Source organism: Calypte anna, chromosome 3 (genome assembly GCF_003957555.1).
Source record: "Calypte anna isolate BGI_N300 chromosome 3, bCalAnn1_v1.p, whole genome shotgun sequence".
NCBI classification, from domain to species: domain Eukaryota; kingdom Metazoa; phylum Chordata; class Aves; order Apodiformes; family Trochilidae; genus Calypte; species Calypte anna.
In genome coordinates this window covers 46171072-46194015 of record NC_044246.1, presented here as the reverse complement: position 1 = coordinate 46194015, position 22944 = coordinate 46171072, and the positions used below count along the sequence as shown (strand labels likewise).

The 22944-nt window shown below is 41.0% G+C and overlaps 1 protein-coding gene across 5 annotated transcripts; it reads right to left on the bottom strand.

The window, feature by feature from the left end:
• Window positions 1-274: 274 nt before the first annotated feature.
• Window positions 275-22697, bottom strand: FERMT1 (fermitin family member 1). 5 transcript variants are annotated; one of them, XM_030448570.1, is made up of 15 exons: window positions 22616-22689; window positions 18816-18988; window positions 16808-17041; window positions 15153-15299; window positions 13438-13651; window positions 12413-12515; window positions 10693-10800; window positions 9714-9845; window positions 9519-9568; window positions 7144-7268; window positions 5780-5886; window positions 4972-5193; window positions 4169-4293; window positions 1924-2065; window positions 275-705 (listed from the first exon to the last, which is right to left on the bottom strand). In XM_030448570.1, the coding sequence occupies exons 2-15, from the start codon at window positions 18964-18966 to the stop codon at window positions 532-534; spliced, it is 2034 nt and encodes a 677-aa protein (XP_030304430.1). In that variant the 5' UTR covers window positions 18967-18988; window positions 22616-22689; the 3' UTR covers window positions 275-531. The 5 variants fall into 5 exon arrangements, with proteins under 5 accessions (XP_030304430.1, XP_030304431.1, XP_030304429.1 ...); XM_030448571.1 differs by lacking the exon at window positions 22616-22689 and adding an exon at window positions 22444-22539; XM_030448569.1 differs by having other exon boundaries at window positions 276-705; window positions 22620-22697.
• Between the last annotated feature and the right edge of the window lie 247 nt (window positions 22698-22944).

Genomic DNA, 22944 nt, shown 5'->3' with positions numbered 1-22944 from the left:
CCAGTCTAGTTGCCCTCCTTTGGACCTGCTTCAGGACCTCGATATCCTTCCTGAACTGGCGGGCCCAGAACTGGACACAGTACTCGAGGTGTGGCCTCACCAGGGCTGAGTACAGGGGCAGAATCACTTCCTTGGACCTGCTGGCGACGCTGTTCCGGATACAGGCCAGGATGCCATTGGCTTTCTTGGCCACCTGGGCACACTGCTGGCTCATGTTCAGCTTGTCACAATGTTCAGAATGTCACAATTAAAAATACTAGATTCAAAAATGACCAGTGGCTAGACACTCTTTATTTAAAAACTTTTAGCTGTACAAAAGGAAAACAAAGATGATTTAAATTTCCCAGTATTGATGATGGAGTTGCCATACTGCATCCAGTGACCTTGGCTTTAATATTTGACAAAAACTGTCCAGTCATATTACAAGATGAATTGACATGTACAAGATTAGTCAGGAATCAGAGATACTTTTGTTTAATCTCTGGTTGTTTTAGCTGTGGGGAGAAGCAGGTAGGGGGAAGAGAATTTACTTCATTCCTGACCTCCTGTTAATTTATGGAACAGATCTTCATCCAGTGTTTCATTCTGATCTTTGGAACGTGTTGACAAGAAGATGTAGCCCCCAATATACTCATGGATGATTTTGCAGTCTGCACTCAGACACGTGAAAGCAATAGATACATTCTGATCAAACTCGATTGCAACCTAAAGAAATAGATATGGCAAAATCAGGAACAGAGACTGCATCTGAGACAAAAGAGCAAGTGTGAAAGCATGGTTGGATCACAGATACTGTGACAAAACATTGCCTGTTTCTAGGCTACCCGAGATTTCTGGATCTGATGGATGTAGAGTATGTTTGGCTGCTTGTTTCTTTAATTTCTGCTATGGCAGGGCCCTCTTGTGGTCAAAATCTTGTTGCTTGTTTAGACAGGCATCAAAAACATCCTTTTAACTAGTTCTTCTAATGGCTTGTGAAGTTAAAACACTTGAGAAGAGCAGGAATGGTGTGCCTGACTGTATACTTAACCACTACTGTTTAATGCTGGTCATTATTATGTGCTGACCCTAAATCTGCTTTTGAGGGCCAGGTTTTGATTTCCAGCTATAGTCGGCTCTAAAAGCTAGCAAATAGGGGTTAATTGCTAGCTGTGGATTCCATTTTTGGGGGGGAGTGAGGGGAGGGATTTAAAGCACACCCAACAACATTACAGGCATAGGGAGTAGTGCAGCAGAGTATTAGGGATTATATCCCTGATGATGGGTGCGGAAAGCTGTTTAAGAAGGAACAGTTTCCAGGCTGCTTGAAATTTCATCAGGTCACACTTGTTTCACAAGTGACAGAGCTGGCTTCAAGCTTTCAAACCCCAAACTCTCGGTTGGACAGCTGGGCAACAGCTCCCCCCCCTGAGCAGTCCTCATCAGGGTCAGGAGCAACCCAGTAAAAATTACACAAAGGAGGCATCTTGCTCAGGACCACATTCTGACACAAAGGAACTCTCACCGTGGCCTTGCAATCTCACTTTGGGATTTGAAAGATAAACTGGGTTCCTGTATTCTCAGCCTGTAACAGACCGAATCACCACAGTCTGAAGGGTGATGCATGAGCTAGAATATACAGAGAGTGACAGAGCAGTAAACATAATGGCTTGGAATTTATCTTTGAGTCTCTGTATTTCAGCAAATCAAAATCAAGGGCAAGTTATACAGAATATGCTTGGTAGCAGCCTTCTAGACTGTGGATCTTTTAGTTTCTGAATTGTGACTGGTGACTCCATTAAGAAATATTTTAGATGGCCTATTTAATAACATGCCACAACACATTAAAAATCTTTTCACTCTGAAGTTTAAGAAGATTTTCTGAAAACATCCTCGAGTGCCTGAAACGTATTGACTGAATGCAAAGAGCAGTTCCAGCTTTACCTGGCGTATTTCCCAGTTCACATTCCACTGCTTCATGTTGGAGAACCTCCATGTTGTGATAGGATCTCCTGTGGCCATATCTATTCGTATCAGCCTGTTATAGGACACCCCGAGCACATCATCCTTCTTGCTTCCTTTAAACCTGAAAAAAACCACCCACAACCTTTGCACAGATCTGGTTTTCAATCATTTCTGTCTAGAGAAACATTTCACCTGCTCTCCTCTGAAAGTGCAAAATGTGGGAAAACTCCTAATAGCCTGGGACTAAGGAGAGCTTGGAGGCATTTGTTATAAAGCAAAACTGTAAGCTGGTGAACTATGGTGTAAGATGTAAAATAATTGGGCAGGTAGATCTGGGTGAAATCTTTCCAATTCATTGTTTTCTGCTAAAAAATACTATTCTGCCAAAATGCATGAATTTGATTTAATTTTTACTGGAAATGCATCAACAATAATTTTCCTTGCTTTATTTCACTGATGCTTCAATATGTTCTAGTTATATTCACTTAAATTATATAAGCACATCAATATAGATATAACATTTTATAATCACTATTACCTTATCAAAACACCTGTTAGCAATATAAGCATGTTTCTGAGTATAAATCCCATTGCATAAATACTGAGCCATTTTTAACATTTCAACTTTCTTCTGATTAGAGATAAAAAATAAATACAAAAGTATCAGAACCTTTGGGAGACAGAAATTTCTGAGTGGGAAATAGCTAGGAAAAGATGACTTTGGTAGAGAAGCTACTGTTATAATGAGAGCTGGAAGAAATCTTATCTGTCTGCTGTTAATATTTTCAGTATTTTTAATCCTGCTTTTGAACCATCTCTCCTTAAATGAAGCTGGCTCTTACAGAAAGAAGGTTACCTGAACTACAATTAGTGCCTTACGTAAAGTCCATCAGTTTGTGGAAATACACCACAAGATGTTTTGCCCACGCTACAAAATGCAGTTTAGGTTTTGGGTTTATTTAACAGAATTAGGGCTGACAGAGGGGGCAAAACATCTAGATCTGTGTTAGTAAATTAAATAGTGACAGGAAACATTCCCAGGAAGTGAACTTCTGTTCAATTGCTTGAAGCGTCCCAGGCAGAGTTCTGTCTGGAATCAAGCAGCAGTCTCTCAAATGACTCCCAGGTATGTCTCAGGAGCTGGAACATCCAAGGACCTCCATGATCTGGCAGTTCTCACGAGGCTGCTGGTGTTTGGCAAGTCAGAGAGTTTAACAGTACAGATATGGGCTGTTCCCTGGTCTCTGTGCCAGAGAATGGTTCCCAGATGGTGCAGTTTATACCACAGGTGATTCCTAAGTAGCATGGTTAAGAAGAGGTATTAAGTGCAAATTAAGGAAGGTGAATCCAAGTGTGGTTGCCTCAGGATCAAAAATTTTTCAAGTGTTTGGTGCTTTGTCAGGAGAAAAGAATGCAGGTCAGAACCCTGCCTGTATTGTGGGTAGTGTCCAGGGAAACTGCTGTGAACACAACAGGAACCTTGGTGTGCTGGCTACTCTTCCACATTCACCTAAGAAAGGGATCATGTTTGTTGCTTTCTTAATACCAAAATACCAAAGAATATATGCTAAAGAAAAAGCATTTTATCATAAAATCTGATCCAAAGTAAAAAAAAAATTTGATCATAAAATCTGATTAATCCAGTGAGCAAGAGTTGGAGAAAAAAATATGTTGCAAACCTGAGAACACCAGAAGACATGTATTTTTTTAAGTTTTAGTGAGTTTTTTGTTTATGTTAGTACATAGGAAGCTCTACGTTAACATGAGGAGAAACTTCTTTACTGTGAGAGTGACAGAGCACTGACACAGGCTGCCCAGAGAGGTGGAGGAGTCTCCTCTGAAGACTTTCAATACCTGCCCGGATGCGTTCCTGTGTGGCCTGACCTAGGTGATCCTGCTTTGGCAGGGGGGTGGGACCAGATAGTCTCTAGAGGTCCCTTCCAACCCCTAACATTCTATGATTCTATGTTAAATCCTAGTGACTTGTTACTCCAGGCAAAACCTGTATGAAGGCAGACATAACAGAGAGTCTCACTCCAGGAAAGAGCTACTGAGTGCTACTGCTATAGAAAAAAACAGCAGTATGGAAGTTACTAGAATAAAAAAAGGTCCGTGGGGGATAAATGAGAGACTGTTTCCAGAACATGGAGTCAGAGAACATCCTGAAAATCACTGACTGAGAACACGTTATGGCAGCTTGATGTCACTGTAACAGTGTGATTACCTTACAATGTAGTAGGATAAGCCAAACTCGGGAAGGGACTGCCATGCTTGAATAAAACGCAGCTTGGCCTCCACTGAGGGCATCTGGGAGACATTCTGGTGGGCTTCCAGAATACGAGCAGCCAACTGGGAAACACGGGAAGAGAGAAAGGTTTCAGCTGACCAGAGGATAAAAATACCCTTGCTCTCACTAAACCAAACAGCATTAGCTCTGGTGCCCTGTACAGACACTCAATTGTCACTGTTGATGCAGATGTACTGCAGGGAGCACTTGGGGACAGATCCGGAACTACAAGGGCAGAACAGTGCAGCAAGGTCTCAGTGTCTGAGTTTGTGCTGCACTGTGTCCAGCTCCAGCTCGCTGCTCTGGAGACTGCGTCCTGAGGATGGACAGGCTGAACTCTTCTGCTGCAAAAACAGTGGACGAGGAGTTAGTTGGAGAGGAAGGAGAGGAACCCAGGCCAAGATGGCAGGAGGACACTCTTGTTTAAGGTGTAGACAGTAACTTCCTATCCTTAAAAACCTTTCTTTCTTACTCTGAAGAGAGGGACCGTGTAATCACGAGGGCAACATGATGAATGACTTTGGAAACGGTGTGAATGTAGGAGGAGTACGTGGAAGACTGCTGAGAGACCTGTCCCAGTGTTAATTTAAAAGAAAAGGTCTCTTGCTAAATATCAAAGGGACAAATGAGTATTGCAAGATGATTCTACTGTGTGGTTTTCAAATGCTGCTTTGATTCAGCCTCTACCCAAGCAATCACCAGAACATCCATTCCCAACCATCAGCCCATGCTCAAGATACCTGCTTAGACTTGTATTTTTTGGTATACCGTGGTGAGATAAAGCATTCTGTTTTCATGTCTAGGCTTTCTGGATCAGAGACGGCCTGGGAAGACATGGTCCAGTTCTTCATCTTTAGAAATGAAAGGATCTTGTGAACTTCTGGCCGGTAAGAACTATCGGCCATCGTTCTGCCTTTTGAGGCTAAAACACAAGCAGCCATCCATTGAGCATATTGAGTCTCCTGCAACAAAGACAACTTTTGATATTTTTGGACAAACCATTAATGAAGATGGCCACCTCTCATGCATCATTCAGTGTGTGATAAAACCACTCTGGAGATACTCTGCTTATTTTGCATGGATGTATAGTTTCCAGAGTACTGTTGTTCTTCCCTGACTGGGCTAGTTCCACCTACAGGGCTGCCTATATGGAATAATTAGGTTTAAAATTTTCAAAGTTGTTCAGTACTTTGGAAAAGACTCTTGGAAATTTCATTACATGACTATTTTCTACCTTACAAAACCCAAACCCTAGTCCTTGGAAAACATGGAAGCAAAATACTATAATTTCTTTTTACTTTTTTTTATAGAATAATCTTTCTTTCCAGCAGCTTCAGTTGGAAACTGATGATAAATGTAGAATTATTGTCCTTTTGTCACCTCAGCCATAAAGTCTTTGTTAGACTAACACATCATTCTTAAATTTTACTATACATACAGATAAATAAACTCTCTGCAGCACCCTTATTTTTCTATACAAATTCTTGAACAATACAATTGGTCTTCTAGGCAATCTGCCAACAAACTTTCCCTTGTCCTAATACTCACGTTTTCACATCTTAAGTATACTTCATTCATGCCATCAGCAACAGGAATTAATAATTTGATTCCAAACTTCTTGGCTGCAACATTTACATCTGGTACAACTTCACATCCTGGTTCACAGAGAATTAGAAAGAAATGAATTTATTTAATTACAATATCACTAACTCAAAGTGCTGATTAATACTAGAAATCAGTACTTAAAGGTTGTTTGTCTTTGAAGCTCAGGCCTTTTTTGGCTTTCTTTTCTAAGGTCACTGTCTGGTCTAGCTTGCCAGGGTGATGAATGCTCTAAGCTCAAAGAGCATGCTAGTCAACATGGAAGAGAAAGGATCCAAGTGCTCTCAAAACCTCAATGCTTAAAATTGAGAGGAGCTGATAAGATAGTCGCTTCTGGAAATTTTACCCTAGAGTGACTTGCCTGGACTACATTATGAGAAGCAACTCAGTACTGACAATGGGATGTGGGTGACATCTACAACAGAGCTGTTGCAGAACTCTGGGGACCTGGTATTTCATGTTGATGGTGCTACTACAAGCCTTCTGGAGTCAGCTGAGGTAGAGGATGCCTACAGTTCCCCTCTGTGTCAAGGGTCACCAAGGCTGTGGGCTACTTGATTCCAGCCATGCTGGCTACTTTTACCATGCATTTGTCTGACCTACTGAGGATATGCAGATTGATATGTAGAGCCATTTGTTCACAGGGGTCAATCTTCTATTTCAAAGGTTTCTTCTAAGGTGAATCCTGGGCATCACTGGTTCCCTGATGCTGAACAAATGATGTCTCTGCAGGAGCAGATGTAGATGGCTATATATGGTGCTGGTGTTTGCCCTGTGTACAGCCAGGGTTTCTTCTCCAGAAGTACCTAAAGCTGGCTGTGGCTATGGAAATCCCCATGTATGAAACAAACAAGGTCCAGAGAAAGTCTTGGAGCTGTCCTGCACAGCAGTAGATAGGTGCAGCCTATGGCATTCTTGGCCACTGCATCATCCCTAATCCTCTGCTCCCAGTGTGCACTGGCCAAGGACAAAGGTGAGTACTATCATTTAACACAGAGTAAAAACATTTGGAAATAGAAGTGACACACAGATCACATTCTCTATCCGACTCATTTTTAAGTGAATTCAGCAATATAGGGCATTTTACAAGCCAGGTCCAGATAATCTTGGTTTGCACTAAGGCATTGAACCCTTTTTGTTTAGGTCTCTTCTGCAGATGTGGCCTGCCTGCTTCAGAGTGTCTGTAACTGAAAAAAGTCCCAAGACTAAATGCTACTGTGCTTGCCTTCCTGAGTCTCACAGGGATTCCTTGATTTATTCGTTGCACGAATGCAATGGAAAAAGCAAAGAAAGAAAAAGATAGCTCCTACCTTTTAAGTTTAGTTTCTCAATAGGTTCTCCCTGTGAGGATTCCTTGTTTTTAAAATAGGAGACTGAAGTGTCTTTAAAGACAAACCAATATTGCTTGATAGCTTTAAGAGACAGCTTCCTGGGCCTAAAAGTGAAAAAGACATAATATTTTTTTACATTGAAATGGACAAATTGCTGAGTCATTCACAAACATTACCATGGATCTAAAATTGCTCTGAGGTCATACACATGGCTTCAGTTGAGTTACTCATACTTGTCCCAGTGGCTGAGGGGGGGAGCAACAAACATCTGGAACCAACACTGTACCTGAGCAATCTCAGATGTGGATGTAGTTTTTACCCTAGATTCTAGCTAAATCCCATCCATGTTTTTTTTGTGGGCTGTTTTTATCATTTTCCCTTTTTTCTTCTTTGTGTTTTTTCTTTTATTTTTATCGTTCAATTGTAATTTATTTTCTTTTCATTTTCTTAATTTTCTTTTCCATAACACTCTCCAAGAAAAAGTAGTAGTTTAACCTTTTTCCACGAGAGCAGTGGTATTCTAGCTCTTCACACAGGTATATAGGTAGATATAATACTAATTTTAATTCTTTTACTTCATTTCAATACTTTGCTAATGCAAACTGACTTCTTTCATACAGTAAATTTTAAAATATCTGCTTTGGAATTGAGAATTAACTGACAGATACTAATGGTCAAACATAATCACTATGCCAGCTTCCCCTCCCTTCAGTAAGATAAAAAAATAATAATTCTACTCAGAATACACAAACAAAACCACGGAGGGGCAAGGAGGGAAAAAAATCTCAAGTTCAGTATATTTCAGGAGAGAAAAACATGTATTAGCATTATTTTAATAGAGAAATACTCCACAAATAGCAACAAAGGTCAACAATGAAGTTAAAAAGAAGAGAAAAATATAATCACACTGTCTGTTTAGTACTTCTCTTTAAATCTAAGATGATGATACCAAGACATACACATAGCTAGAAAGCAGTGGTTTATTATACTCTTGCCTTCTCCAGGGCCTTTCCTGAAATCCTAGCTCAGAATCCTTTCTAGAAAATGGCAATTTTTATGCTTAAATTAAAAAACATCTTAAAGAGCTATAATTTTCTATATCCCCCAAGACTGCTGAAAACCTTTTTGAAAGCTTTTTTTTTTTTTAAAAAAAAAAGATACACCCATGTGACAGTAGTATTTGCTAGTGTGCAGATGTGGCACACACTGTGAATTAAAGTTCAGTATATGAACAGATCTGGCAGTGTGACACGCCGAGCTCTGCATTTAGGTTTGCAGTTCAGCAACTAATTATAGCAACAAAATGGTGGTGTTCCTTTAAAGAAATATTTTACACCTTACCCAGTTTCTACAGTGTCTTAGGTTTAGTAAGTGATTTATTGCTTAGACATGGCATTTTTCATGATGAAAAATAACCTCTGGATGCTTTTAAAAGCAAACTGCTCTACTGCTGGGGAAAAATAAACAATCCATTGTTAGAGGCAAGTAACTGACAGAATTTAAAAGGCTTAAGTTCCCTTTCATCTGAAGCCAGTTTAGTAACTTGAATGTCAAAGAAAATATCTTAATTGGGAATTAATAATTAACGATGCTTAACTGTTAACAACAGTTAACAGTTTTCAAGTGCAGTTTTCAGTTCACTGACTACAGCATGAGTCTGATAAATATTTGTGCAACAGAAATCTTTATCTTTCTAAAACGTGAACACTGTTTTGTGATAAAAGGCATTACAGACTCGAGGTCAATGCAGTCATTGAAATAACCCACAAATCAAGAGACTACGGTGGGACTGCAGAACTGAACTTTCCTCAGTTTCCCTTTTTAGGTGAGTTATTACTGATCTGGTATACCATAATGCTACTCCAACTTCAAATTCATTTTGATATTAGAAACAGACTCCATGTGTGGTTAGAAAGGGGTAATCTTTTAGTTTTTTTATTTTTTAAAGTAAATCCCCAGGGTTGCTTTCAGAAATTCTTCTCAGGAAAAGCTGAAATTTTTTCTAGGTTTTCATCAACAAAACCCAGTAAAATGTGATTGAAAATAAATTTGTAGACTCTCTAGTTTAGAGATGGTGCTTGACATACAAAGAGCCTGATATTTTAATAAGCATAAGCTATGCCAGTGCCCCAAGAGCTAGAAAGATTTGCTGAGAATCCTGCTCAGAAGCAGCAAGAGAAAGGTTAGAAGAAGACAGTATTAGGCTAGTTAGACCTAGCTCATGTATTTGTTGATTTATAACATTTGTTGATTTATAAAGCTCTACTGTCAGATTAGAATGAAAAACTCAAGAGATCTCTGGTATGGTTAAGCTTTTTCTTTTCTATGCTTTATTATTAGTTTTAGTAACTCACCTAACTAGCCTGAGATTATCAGCAAGTTTCGGGATGTCTGTGATGTCCTCCTATCAGGAATAATTAGGAATAATTTTAGTACAATGCACTTTATAATTGTCTGTTAACTCTGTTAAAAAATCAGGAACAAGGCTGGCTCATCAAAGTCAATGTTTTGACACAGTGAAAGCAGTTCTGGGATCTAAAAGGACATACCAAAATGTTATTTGTGTTTCCACCTTCCAGTGTCACTTCCAGATTAGAAAGTGCAGCTTCTACTTCATCTACTTCTGATTCATGGGTGAAATCTTGTGCCTCTGATGATAATGATAACTTGCTTACGTGATACTAAAACAAAATATCAAATAGTCAGTATATCAGTAACACACAATCACAGCATATGAAAATAGGCCATTTGGCCTTCTGGGCCTTTGACAACTGTGATCTGCAGCACAGGATCATGAGGTTGTTCACAAGGGAACAGATATGTCTGCTATGGTCTAAAGTGCAATTACTGATACCAGTTTCCTATTTTAATTGTCCAGCATTCCTTCACTGGATAATCATCCTGTTATGTGAGGTTGAATCAGCCCTAATATTTCCATCCCTAGTACTCTCAACTCTGAGTGCCATTTGTACCAGGTGGAAACTTGGCATCAAGGGTCTGTAGTGTTCCACAGTGGCAGGCTGGGGATTTTTTGGCAGCTTTGTTTACACTTTAAAGGAAGAAATTTATTATTACTAAACATTGGTGTCTTATTATCTACAGTAAAAGCCACATATGTCATGTTCAATTTATATGTATTCCATAGTGTCCCTACCTTCACATTGTGCTTTTTTAGGTCTGCCGTGAATTTATGTTGTGAACTATTCTGTAGTAGAGGAATTTTCAGGCAGAAAATGTGTGTGGAAAGCAACATTTTATAGTAATCCTCTTCAGAATCAAAGTTACATCCTGGGTTTGGTTTGCTTTATGTAATGTTAGCAAATGGTTCCATAGTTGTGTCATTTTGAATAGTGCTATGCTGCCACTGAATTGAGTTGGTTTAGTGATGAATGCTGCTTATTTTTTCTCACCCAAGCAGCAGACCCCCAATCCAAGCAGAGCTATTGACCTGAGCTCTACCCTGGTTTTGTCCTAGCTTGTGCCTGCCTCTTCAGGAAACAGGTTTTGCAACTGGGATCAAGTACGTGCCTGCAGCGCAGCGAAGATCAGCATTTCCTCCTCTGTGCAGTCAATCTCTTCCAACAGGATGGCCCAGCGGGCCTGTTCGTATATTAGGTTTATTCGCACTGCATCATACTGTAGCAAGAAAAAGAACAATACTGCTCATAAATGACCATGAAGATACAGATTCACAGTCAGCTACAGCTGATCTAACTAACGTTGGGCTGAAGCCATGAAGGTTTTTTCCTTCCACCCCTACTTCTGCCCTGCTGTATGTTCCCCTCCTTCTCTTGCACTGGCTTGTGTGATTATGTGTAGGGACGTGGTGGCTTGCTGATCCAACAGAAAATTAATCAGGAGTCCTTGGCTGAAGCAGAAGGGGAAGATTAAGACATCCTCTTTTGTGGTAGTAAGCCTTGGACTGGTGTAACTGAAATGTGAAACCACACTATGAGAGTGAAATAACGTGACATGGCTGAAATGAATGTGTAATTTATCAGCTTCCTACTGCCAAAGGACAGAAAGTCTTACTCCTCACTTCCTCTCCTCTGCTCTTTGCTTTTTCAGTTCTGCCTTTATTTTTGCACTGGCTTGACATTTGTCAGATCCTACTGTGAACAGCTTTAATTCACTATCTATTTGTTAGATAATGAGTTTCCCTTATTAGCTACTTGGTTAATAAGCTGAAGTGACTAACAGAAATATTCAAGCCGCAGAGCTGGTGAGAAGTAGGTGATGGGAGGGTAAATCTTGGAGTGTGCCCTCTCCCAGTAGTATTGAGTTATTCTGCACAGCCTGAAGCTGTTTTGGGATATTTTATCGCACAGCCCCATGGCTGGCTGGGGCAAAGAAGGGGAATGTTTGGGCTCCTGATGTTGAGACATATACTTGAATTTTAGTGAGGATGGCATTTCACCCAAAAAATGTGCCACATGAACTAGGGAGTGCCCTTCTGTTTATCTGAGATGCCTGAAGTGAGAGATTTACAGAATTTATAAAAACATCAATGGGAGGGCCAAATCCTCTAAAATTCACATTTGAACTCACGTTCATTTACCCTGGTCAGTGAGCATACTTTAATGTCACTAGGTGTGTCACACAAGCCTTAAGAACACTGGCTTTACAAAACCACTGTGACTGAATTTTAGTGGAAATAAAGGCAAATGAGAAGGAACTTGAGAAGTTATATATAAACAACATTTAAGTTATTTTTCAAGACTAAGTCTTGTTTTCAACCAGGCCTTAAAACACTTCTGCTCAACTTTCTGAAGGTGTTTAATGACCCAATTAGACTGAAACAAATTAAAGTGCCTGAGTCTTCTGAGTGCTTCAGCCCAGTAAAGCTGAATATTCAGTGAAGGGCAGTGGAACATAAATGTAATTTTTAAGTCCATTTAAAAAAATAGGGGTTATGGCTTTATATAATTTAGGATATTGTTGGTTTAAATTTCCCTATTAATTTTTCTTGTTAAAAGAGAGGCAGTAAGTAAACCAGCCACTCTGGAAATCTGGATACTCTTCCTGGTGCTCTTCAGATCTCATCTTAATAGTTAAGATCTTGTGTCAGGTGAGGAACAGTGGCTCAGTGTCCAGAGGGGAAAAGTGCAGCCTTAGCTGAGGGGCAGAAGTTGGATTTGATTTCTGAAGGACTGTAAAAAATCCTAGCTAAAATTTGGTATCCTTGTGCTACAGCTCCTTGACATGAAAGCAGGAAAACTATGAATAGCAATAAAAACAAAGCTCTTACTTTTGGATTCAAATCAAAGAAAGTGTAATATTTAAAGCGTAGAAGAAGTTGATCTTCCTCCAGAATGCCTTGTTCCATAAGTGATCGAGATGAATCTAGCCAGCTGTGGAAGAAAACAACCCACAGATTCATCTGTACAGGAAAAACCATGATACCTGCAGAACTTCAATGTACTTGTAAAACACACAGCTCTACTTCCTCTGAGTCTGGGGAAAATTCATATAACTTAAGAAGGTGGAACATTTATATGGATTTTCAACTTTCATTGTATAAACATGATAGCTAAAAATCTTCCTATTTTTACTCCAACACTATTCAAAACAGCAGGAGTCGATGCCAGAAATGCAAGGTTTATTTAATCCTAGGCAAAACTGTACGTATATTTTTAGAACTCCTGCTTGTCATTTTAATATTTGCTGGCTTATAATTCCAGGTACTTCTGTTGTCCAGTGAAATCCAAGTAAAACACCAAAGTCACTGTTAAATGCTCTGCAGAGCTAAAAATGAGAATCTGTATTTTAATGCTACAGTGAGAATTTTCTCTAACACTTGCACCACTAAACCACTTAGTACTCTGTATTCTTCTGTGGTGTACAGTAAGCAAAGTTTGCTTGTGTATAATTCAGTAAGTCACCTACTTGCATTGCTTGAGAGCTTTACTGAATTTATCTACATGTGTATTTACAGCTCATTTGAAGCCTTTCAAGCTTGCTATCCAAACTGTCCTTTAGCTGTGCTAACCTGAATTTGCCTTCATCTAACAATAGAATTGAGTCCAGAGCCTGCACAATTACATCATTCTTGACTTCAAAACAAAACTGCCTAGCCAAGACTGCTGAGTAAGGAAAAAAAGATTAAAACCATAAAGTATTTCTGAAAAAGACCTAGATCAAAACATATTTTTAAGGATCATTATAGCCATATATCAGGGGGTTGTTTTTGAATTCTGCTTTATGCTTGAAAAGCTGAATTATTACTACCCTTGCTAAGCCAGCTAAGAAAGATCTCAAAGAGAGGCATCTTACCCTGAATTGAGCTTGGCTTTGTCAGCTAAAGTCCGAGGCTGGTACATCTCTGCTAATGTTTCTGGAGAGCAGTTGGGATAACTGAAAGCAAGGATGCTGCAGTTCTGCTCAGTCAAGGGACTGTCACTGAGCCAAGTAATTGTAGAAGCTGGTGTCCCACTGGTGGGGTCATAAAGGGGTGTTGTCATGGTTTTACTATATAAGCTTGGACTTCCTGCAAGTTAAAAGAACAATGTATTATTCCAGTAAAAAGTGTCTTCTGACATAGGTACTCTTGCCCTTTCCATTGTAGAAAAATAACCCTTCTCTTTCACATCTCTACTGTTTACAGCAGGTCTTGTCCTTTGACAGTTGAAGTGAAATCAAGGACAGAAGTCTTCCTACTTGTTCACTGAATCACAAAACCACGGAATTGTCATGATTGGAAAAGACCTCTAAGATCACCAAGTCCAACAGTCAAGCCAGAAAAAAACACTGCACCCCTTAGAGCATGTCCTGAAGTGCCACATCACCATGTTTTTTGAATACCCCAGGGATGGTGACTCCATCACCTGCCTGGGGAGCCCAATACAGCCCCTGACTACTCCTTCAGTAAAGAAATTGTTGCTTGAGAGAAGAGGCCAATACCCACCTCACTACAACCTCTTTTCAGGTTACTGTAGAGAGTGATAAGGTCTCCTCTTAGCCTTCTCTTCTCCAAACTAAACTGCCTCAGTTCCCTTAGCTGCTCCTCATAGGACTTGTTCTCCAGACACTTGTCCTCCAGCTTGGTTGCCCATCTCTGAACTCACTCCAGCAGCTCAAGGTCTTTCATGTAGTGAGGGGCCCAGAACTGAACCCAGTACTCCAGGTGCAGCCTCACCAGTACCGAGTACAGGGGCACAATCACTTCCTTTCTCCTCCTGGCCACACTGTTTCTGATACAGGCCAGGATGCTGTTGGCCTTCTTGGCCACCTGGGCACACTGCTGGCTCATATTCAGCTGGGTGCCAGCCAGCACCCCGGGGTCCTCTTCTGCCAGGCAGCTTTCCAGCCACTCTTCTCGAAGCCTGTAGTGTTGCCTGGGGTTGCTGTGACTGAAATGCAGGATCTGGCTCTTGGCCTTGTTGAATCTCATATAACTGGCCTCAGCCCATCAATTCAACCTCTGCAGAGCCTTCCTGCCCTCAAGCAGATCAACACTCCCACCCAACTCAGTGTCATCTGCAAAGCTGCTGAGGAAGCATTCAATCCCCTCATCTAGATCACTGAAAAGATACTAAACATGACTACTGGCCCCAGACTAAATGACAGAAAATATAGATAACTGTGTTGGAGATAGGAAACACATGCTTTCAAGCCTTTATTTCTTCTTTTCTTTGCAGGTTGTCAAATTTTGGAAAATATTCTCTTAAATATTAAACTTTTAAAAGATTAAGAGTGGTCTCATATTTCCAAAGAGCAGTGGCACAACCTGTTTGCAGGGCACCAGCTGGTCACCTATTTTCTGATACAGCCTTTCTCATACCAATGGAAAGGAAAACATGTGAAAAACAACAGAAAAATAGACATATTGGAGATTTTAGTAACTTCTGAGCCTCCTAATTACATGCCAACTGAGTATAATCACCACTCTACATTAAACTGGTCTCCTTGGTTTTAATTGTGCAGCAAAGGATTTCTTCCTCTTTTTGACTTCCAGTCAGAAGAACAAAATCATCATGGCTTTTCATTACCTGATGATGCAGAACTCACTGGAGAGTCACACAGGTTTAAAATATCTTCTGTAGCTGGTTCTTTGCTGTTCTTGTCTTTTTTCTTTTTCTTTTTCAGTACATCTTCTGACTGCTTTAGTAAAGACAGTTCTTCTGACCTTCTGATATCTACATTGGCAATTTGGGAAGTGAAGCAAGATGAAACATTTGACACTTAGCAGCTTACATCAAAAAAAAAATCCTGTGGCTGGTAACAACATTTAAGGAAGTCTCATGTTGCAATCTGAATTTTATTTTTAGCAGGTTGAAAGTAGTAGCCATAGAAAATCCAGAAATTTCAATTACAAAGCCAAAGACTTAGGGCTCTGAGAGCGAGTTTTGACAGGATTTAACCCTAATTTTGTAGCAAGTATAACTGCATTTTAGAACACCAAGTAAAAAACTCTTTCTCCCCAATGGCTCTGCAATCTCCTTTGAGCATAATAACCTCAATGAAATGTCTGACTTATGGATAAGCAGTAACAGGAATGGATTTGCAATTTGCGCCTTTTAATTTTCACTGTATTTCATGCACAAGGTTCTGTCTTGGCTATAAGCTATTAATTAATGGGTTGCCCATTGGGACAGGTGTTGTGTCTTGCAAACTGTTTCAGAAAAACAGTTCTATCCTGGGGTAAGCAAATACATTTCTGACAGTATTTACTCATGAGAAAAGTTGCAGGGTTCCTGGATTGACTCAACCTGAAAGAAAAATGTTGGTAGAAATATTTAATTTGGCCAAACGTAATCTGAACAATTCTGGCATCACTTTATCAGAGCTGTTAAATGTAATACAGGCACATTATCCTTTTCAGAATCCAGTGCTGGAAGATGAAACTGCTTAAAGCTACATTGCGGTCAATATGAGATGGCAAATTCCTTGAGGGATGAATGTGTTATTGGCCTAAGCTTTGAAAGTCTAAAGTAAAGAATCCTTAAAACTAGAGGATTCTGAAGACTGTTTGCAGACTTGATATATACCTGTGGATCACAGGCACACAGGTCTGGCATGCTCCAACACCTCATCTCTGTTTGGAGGTGCTCCCTTTTTGGAAAGAGAAGATTCAGTGTTGCAATGCATTCGTGGGCATGTGTGGGGTAGTTGGGTATGTCTTGACCTGAAGAGGCTTGGGCATGTAAATGCTTTGAACATTTAAAACATGCTCCTTCTGAAGTAAATGCATATAATCAATAGGCTGAGTTGAGTATCATCAATGTTAGTGAAAGTAGGTGATGAGTCAGTTGACACCAGTAAAATTGCCTTTGGTGAAAGCTGCTGTAGGAGACTGATAAGCTCAAGCTCTTAATTGCTGGCACAGAACAGGAAAGACAGAGTCCTGTTCAAGTAGGACAAGGACCCTTACAAAACTTAAAACAGGCCTTTGACTATCCAGTAATCCTGCAGCTCATGGGACACATTTCTGACACTCTGTGCCAGTTATCAGAAAGACTGAGAACCACTGACATGCACTGTATACTAAAAACAACAACAAAAAAGTAATTTGTCTTTTGATCTTGAGTCAACTCAGTCAAATTTCTCTTTGAGCTAACCAGTTTTGTAAGGACTTCACATCAAAACAAAGTCACCTAATAAATTCCTCCAACTTAGCTGCTAGAGGGGATTTGTCTTTACTTACTGAGAATTTTGCAGATGTCACTGACAGCTTTGAAAACCACAGAAGAGAAGCTGACTTTCAGTCTCACAGTCCTCATGTTTGGCAAGCGAAGCCGCAGCATTTTGTGCTGAGTAGTAAAGATCAGCTTAGCATCTGCCTGCACCCCACATTTATCGAGTGTCCAGTGGGTTTTCAGAAGCCAACATTTTTTTTGCTCCCACCAAAGAGCATAGTCTGACCAATCTTGTGGTATTTCTAGGAAAACACAGAATGGTTATTAATAAACTATGGAGCAAACATACTAAAAACTTGGTTTGGAAATAGTGCTCTGCAAACAGGAGACTTTATTCATATTTAAGTAGCAACTACAGTTCCTGAAACCTAGATGCCATTTGCTGAATACTTGGGGCAGTCATTGGGAACTAACTTTGTTTCCCTTGAAAAATTAACCTAGATGCTGATTGTGGCATTGCCTTAGTCTTGCAGATATCCAGAGGGAAAGTGTACCTCCTCACTCTGGTGCTATACATGGCCAAGGCTGCTGGGATTGTGCTAGGATACAGACTAGTAACAAGGGTAATCACTCCAAAACTTGATTTTCTGCAAGTTGAAAATCCCCCACAAAAACTGTGTGCACCCAGATGGGCACAAGCTCTTTCTCAAGCTTCTGAGAAGCACCAGTTATAAAAATATTGTGAAAAATTAGTCTTCTGACCCAGTAAGAATTCTGGCTACCATTGGTTTGCTGGCTGAATTGCATGTTTAAGCATGCAAAGAAGTTGGTAAAAATGCATGACACATATGCTACCTGCTTTAATGCTGAAAAAGGGATTCCCTGACAAAATCACTACATCTTAGAGTTTGTCCATCACAATGGGGTTCCATGTAAAAATGTCCTTCCACTGAATAGGAGCCTTTTGGAAAGGATATCCTGTGCATCTCCCCTTTGTTTCCTTCAAAACCTGTGTTTCAACCAAAACCATTCATTTGGCAGTATGAACTCTGAAATTAAGTCACCAATTTTAAAATTCTTGACATGATTTTGCTGAAGTGTTTTGTTATAGTTCAGTTTTTCTATTCTTTTTGTTAGAAGTCAAGCTGTGTAAAAAACACTAAAGTTTCAATGATATTTTTGTTTTTTTTTTTTTGTTGCCACAAATCTTGTATTTCTAGATCAATGCATAGAAATGCAAATCTCACAGAGTTCCCACTTGGCAAGTCTAATCTAGCAGGCAGTTTTCTTTCTGTGTGAAGCTGGTGACTGAAGACTTTTAGATTCAAGAATTCCAGGAAAAAGAAATGTACCTTAAAAATGAGTTGCATATGAAAACCCTGTAGCATTGTTACAATAATCAAATACCATACAAGCTTGTACATAGCTATCATTCTGCAGCCTCAGAGTACAGGTGATTATTTTGGGAGGCAGTTCCATGTGATGGCTTTGAGCTAAAGAAACTTAGATTCTCTTACTGACTGCAGCACTGACTTGCTGTGACTGTACAGGGGGTGTTTTACCTTTCATGTCCTCACTTTGACTTGGCCAGTCCCTGCTCTTCAGAGCTGTTCCTCATTGGATGTATGCAGTGGATAAGGGTGGCTCAGATTTCGGATGCAATACTACTATAGCACAGGAAAAAAGTAACTTCTGACAGACCTCTCTTACAACTAATCCTGTCTCTTTTGACTGCTACAAGTGGATAAGCAGGGTATCAGCTACCTTTATTGCCCCTTCAAACTAGCCACCTATAAAGTCTGTCTGGAAAGGGAGTTGAATAGTCCAACTATATTTGTCTAACTGGAAGACGAAATCAAAGTAAAGTTTTGTTTGCACTTTGACAGTACAGGGGCTTTAGTCACAGACAGGAAGGGGTTCTAGCCACATAAAAGCCTGACTCTGCAGCACTCATATATGCTTGGCATATTGTGACAAAGAACTGAGTGAGGCAGAGCCTCCTTGTTTTTGACTGAAGGAAAGCTGCACATATTATTTTAATAACATAGTGTTAATTAAACAGGTTTGTTTACTCACTGATTTGTTCTACTAATTTCAGCATCACTCCTCCAATATGAAGGTCTCCTGTGACCTGTAGTAAAAATTCCTTTTGTACCTCTTCATGCTGATGATCAACTGTCACCAAGAGTTCCCAGGAATGAGATCCATATTCACTTGGGGAAATCATTTTGGAAAGGTCTATGTAACCTCTGCAAAACCAAAACAAACAAGCAAAAAAGATATTTTCCCTCCACTCTCTGAAACAAATGCATCTCAAGATACTTTCTCGCTACCAACACTTTGCAGTGGCCCTGGTTTGAACTTCAGATGTGTTATCTTGTTACCTCTGAACTAGACTCTGCTCCTGTGATTGCTCTTGCAAGATAGATAGATGGAATTTTTTAGTTTTATTCTGATTTTGCCCTCCTTTCCCAACTCAGGCGTCACCAGCTGGGTAAAGATATCCCAGTTTTACCCAAGTTTCCCCACTACACAATGCTAATCTGCCAATCCAGACACCATAAAATCGGCAGTTGTGGGTGGGATCTGTTTTGACAATCTGTCCAGTGAACAAAGGAATTTGACTTAGAGATGTAATTTTCACTGCAATTGAAAGTTTACAATTGCAGTTCTGCCAGCTTGGTCCCATGGGGTGAAAACCAGACAGGAATTGCCTGATATCCCACCTGACCCTTGCTGGGACAGGTAAACAAGAGTCACGCCAAGCCAAACTAGAGAAGATGCTCAAAGTAGAAGCTTTGGTAGAAGTCAGTGGAGTTCCGCTCATTAGTGAAGACTGACTTGTTATACATAAAGTGATGCTGCAGGAAGGATTTGGGATAGTTAACAGTTGAGAGAAAATACCAGATGAACAGTTAGTGTCCTGCCAAACAGAACCCTGAGAAATAAGCCTTTGTAATTGAAGCTTAAACAGTAAAGTGGATGACTTCCATTTGTTGCAGACATGCAGCAATACCTGAGAACCCAAGTCACAGGCAGAGACTGTGTTAAAGGCACTGTACAAAGACTGCTTCTAACATAAAAAAAATCTAGGACTTGTTTACCTTTAGTGACCTGTTCTAGGACTGACTGCAGGACAAGATCACACTAATTTAGGTTACATTAATGTAAAATTAAGCTAAAGGTTAAATATAGCATGCCTAGAAACAGGGCGAAAACTTAAGTTCACCTATTTGTCCAATTTATAATAACAAAGCTTTATGTTACCTATTAGATAATAAAAGAAGTTTTTAGTATCAAAAGATAGTATGCCAGGGCAGAGCCCAGGTCAATGTTCATTCCAAGGTTCCCTTCCAGAGGTGCAAGAGTCTCCTTGCAGCCTCAGCAGCCAGCTGTTACATCTTAATATTTCCTAGACTTTCAGGTGTTATTCATATTTCTCAATGTCTTACAGGTTAAGAATTTAATTAGGGAGACTTCTGATATTTTGTATCTGTATTTGTATATTGGAGTCCAACACAAATCAAAGTCATCTAACAATTTCAGTGAAATTCTTTAAAAATTTATTATCGAAATACTAGTGTTGTAGACTTGGTTCCTTGAACTCTTTAGGGCTTGATCACACATGGTCAGCCCTACTGATATAAAATTCAACATTGAGAGGATAACAGAAATGGGGTGGTAATAGCAGATTCTACTGTTAAGGAAGAGTGATTCCAAAGGTAATGGCAAAGAAAATATATCTGTTAAAGATTGGATTGATCCCCAGCCTAAATGAATGACAATATAAACAAAACTCTATGTCCAGCTCAAAACCATCCTTTTAGGGGAAAAGCGCCTTGCCACGTAGTTTTGGTAGACAGTGGTGGGAGTCTGCCTGAAATTCTAAAATCACGATGACTTGCAGACAGTCTTGATTCTAAAAACTGTAACTTCATATGTCTCCAGGAGGCTAAGTAACACCAAAGAACAAATGCTATTCTTTTATTATGTTCTTGGATGTGCCAGCCTACACCTTTTCACCGAACAGTTACTAAACCAACAACGGTTGGTACTTATCCAAGAAGTTTGTTTGTTTTGCCTTGGTAAATAAAGACATTGTGTTGGACACTGGAAAACACTATGGCTTTCCTGCCTTTGGAATAGAGCTGGGATTTTGAATTTGTGGTGCTGTGTGCCACATGGATGTACTAGCTTAGAGGGATATTAGAGCAGGGGATACTCAGTGGCAGGGAAGGGCTGTGCCTCTCCTGAAGGCACCGTGTCCAAAAGACAGCTCCTGAGATGAGCTCTCTGGAAGATGAGGCTTTCAGCACAAGGGCTGTACAAGGTGTAAAGAACAGTTATCATCACACTGTATCCATAGCAAAACAAAAATTCTGACTTTAGAAAAGTCAGAATGCCACTAGTCATGTCAGCTTTAAAAATAAAAAATTCTACAACTGGCCTGAGCATGAAAACCATCTGATGTCATTTCAGAAGCCCAAATGAAATCCTACAGAGGAACTACACTTTAGCCTACACTTAGTCCACACAGAAAAGAAGCAGTTTCATCTGCCCTCCTCTGCCAGTGAAAATGTTTTTTTTTCTTCTCCTTTTAAAATTTAGTTTGGCTTCCCAGTCTAATTTTGCATGCAAATACTTGTGCTGACACGGGTGAAAATGAGCAGCCCAAGGGGTGGGTGAAACTCATTCTTTCTTTCACGCTGGCTTAGAAAACCATGGCCTCAGTGCCTCAGCTAATCCTGGCACCCCATCATCCCCTAAAGCCGCTCTCTTCCCCACTTCCTCTTCAAACCAGGAGGTTTCAGTTCGATGATAAGAAAACACAAACACTAGTAAATCTATCAGAGAAGGCAGCACAAAGAAAGCCAAGCCTCCTAAAAGGGAGAAGCGAAGAAGGACAGAGAACTAGGGTGTAGTAAAACCCAAACCAACCCAAACTGGCAGGGCGGGCTATGCACACTCCACCTCTAAAGAAAAACCCTTCGGGTCAAGACTGGATCTGCTCCGGGAACGCGCCCCAATTCCTGGGCTCCACGTGGGTTGTATGGCCTGACACGGGGAGATCAAACGGGCCAGAAACATGGCTTCAGGCTACTGCTGGCTCTAGTCAGTGTTCCTACAGAGCATTTAAGCCAACACAACTGTATAAAAAAAAGCAGCCATTACTTTACAGATCGAGCCCTCCACAAATTTGAGCCCTCACAGCCCTGAACCTCAAACTTTGTGTGGTAATACAGGAGGATGTTGGTCGTGCTGAAGCAGGAAAAGAACCACTAAAGGGTGTGTGTGTGTGTGTGTATGTGAAACCAGAGTGTGATGTTACTCCTGAGTATTTCTAAGACGGGTAAGTGCCCTGGCACCTTGCAGAAGGTGCCTACTGGGAGGGCAGGGCTGATCCCGTCCCCACATCTCTGTAGGGCAGAGAGGGCCTTTGAGGAAGTGCGGAGGAGTGATCCGGAGAGGGAGGGGGAGAGAGAGAGAGACGATCTGGCCAAACAGCGCTCGACAATAATTTAAATAAAAATAAAAAATATGCAGTTGCCCCACGTTGCACCTCCGGCCCCCTTGTCGGGTCCCCGCAAGCAGGGCAGACAGGAGGCCGGCGGGTCTGCCCGCGCCGGGACGGGGGACACCCGCTGCCCCGCCGCCTTCCGCCTCCCCCGGCGGCCCCACGGCACTTCCCGCCCTCCACCCTTACCTGCGGTCTCCGCCGCCGTCCCCTCGCTCCCAAGCCCGGCTCCGGCTCCCGCTCCCTTCGCTTCCACCTGGCGTTTGAGAGGCGGGGAGGGGAGGAGCGGCCAGGCCCCACCGCCCGCACCCCCGGGGGAGGCGGCCCTTCCCTTCCTTTCCCTTGCCTTCCTTCCCCTTACCTACCGCCTCGGTCCCTTCGGCGGGTAGCAGGTGGGGGGTGGCGGCTGTGAAGGCTTCTCCTTGTGGTACCAGGGCCCGGACCCCTCGCCCTTCCCCAGCAGCAGGTGTGGAGAAGCTTGCAAGCTCGCCACTAGCTTTTGGTCGCCACAGTGGCCATCGCAGGCCTAGGGCTGAAAGCTCTTTCTGCTGAAATCAGCCAGGAGGAAGCTGATGGCTGCGCTCAAGAGCAAAGAGGGGCAAAGCCGTATCTTGAAATACTTCCGTATCTTCCTTTCAGGAAGTGAGAACTGGTGCAAAGATGCCAGAAATACGATTTAAAAGTTAGTAT

What these genes read in the sequence shown, in the direction of transcription:
- FERMT1 (XM_030448569.1), bottom strand. Translation starts at nt 18,966, where the DNA reads ATGATTTCCCCAAGTGAATATGGATCTCATTCCTGGGAACTCTTGGTG. An exon ending in GAAACACAAATAACATTTTG is followed by an intron (nt 9,569 to 9,713) that starts GTATGTCCTTTT and finishes TATTCCTGATAG; the next exon opens with GAGGACATCACAGACATCCC. An exon ending in GATAATCTCAGGCTAGTTAG is followed by an intron (nt 7,269 to 9,518) that starts GTGAGTTACTAA and finishes TTTCACTTTTAG; the next exon opens with GCCCAGGAAGCTGTCTCTTA.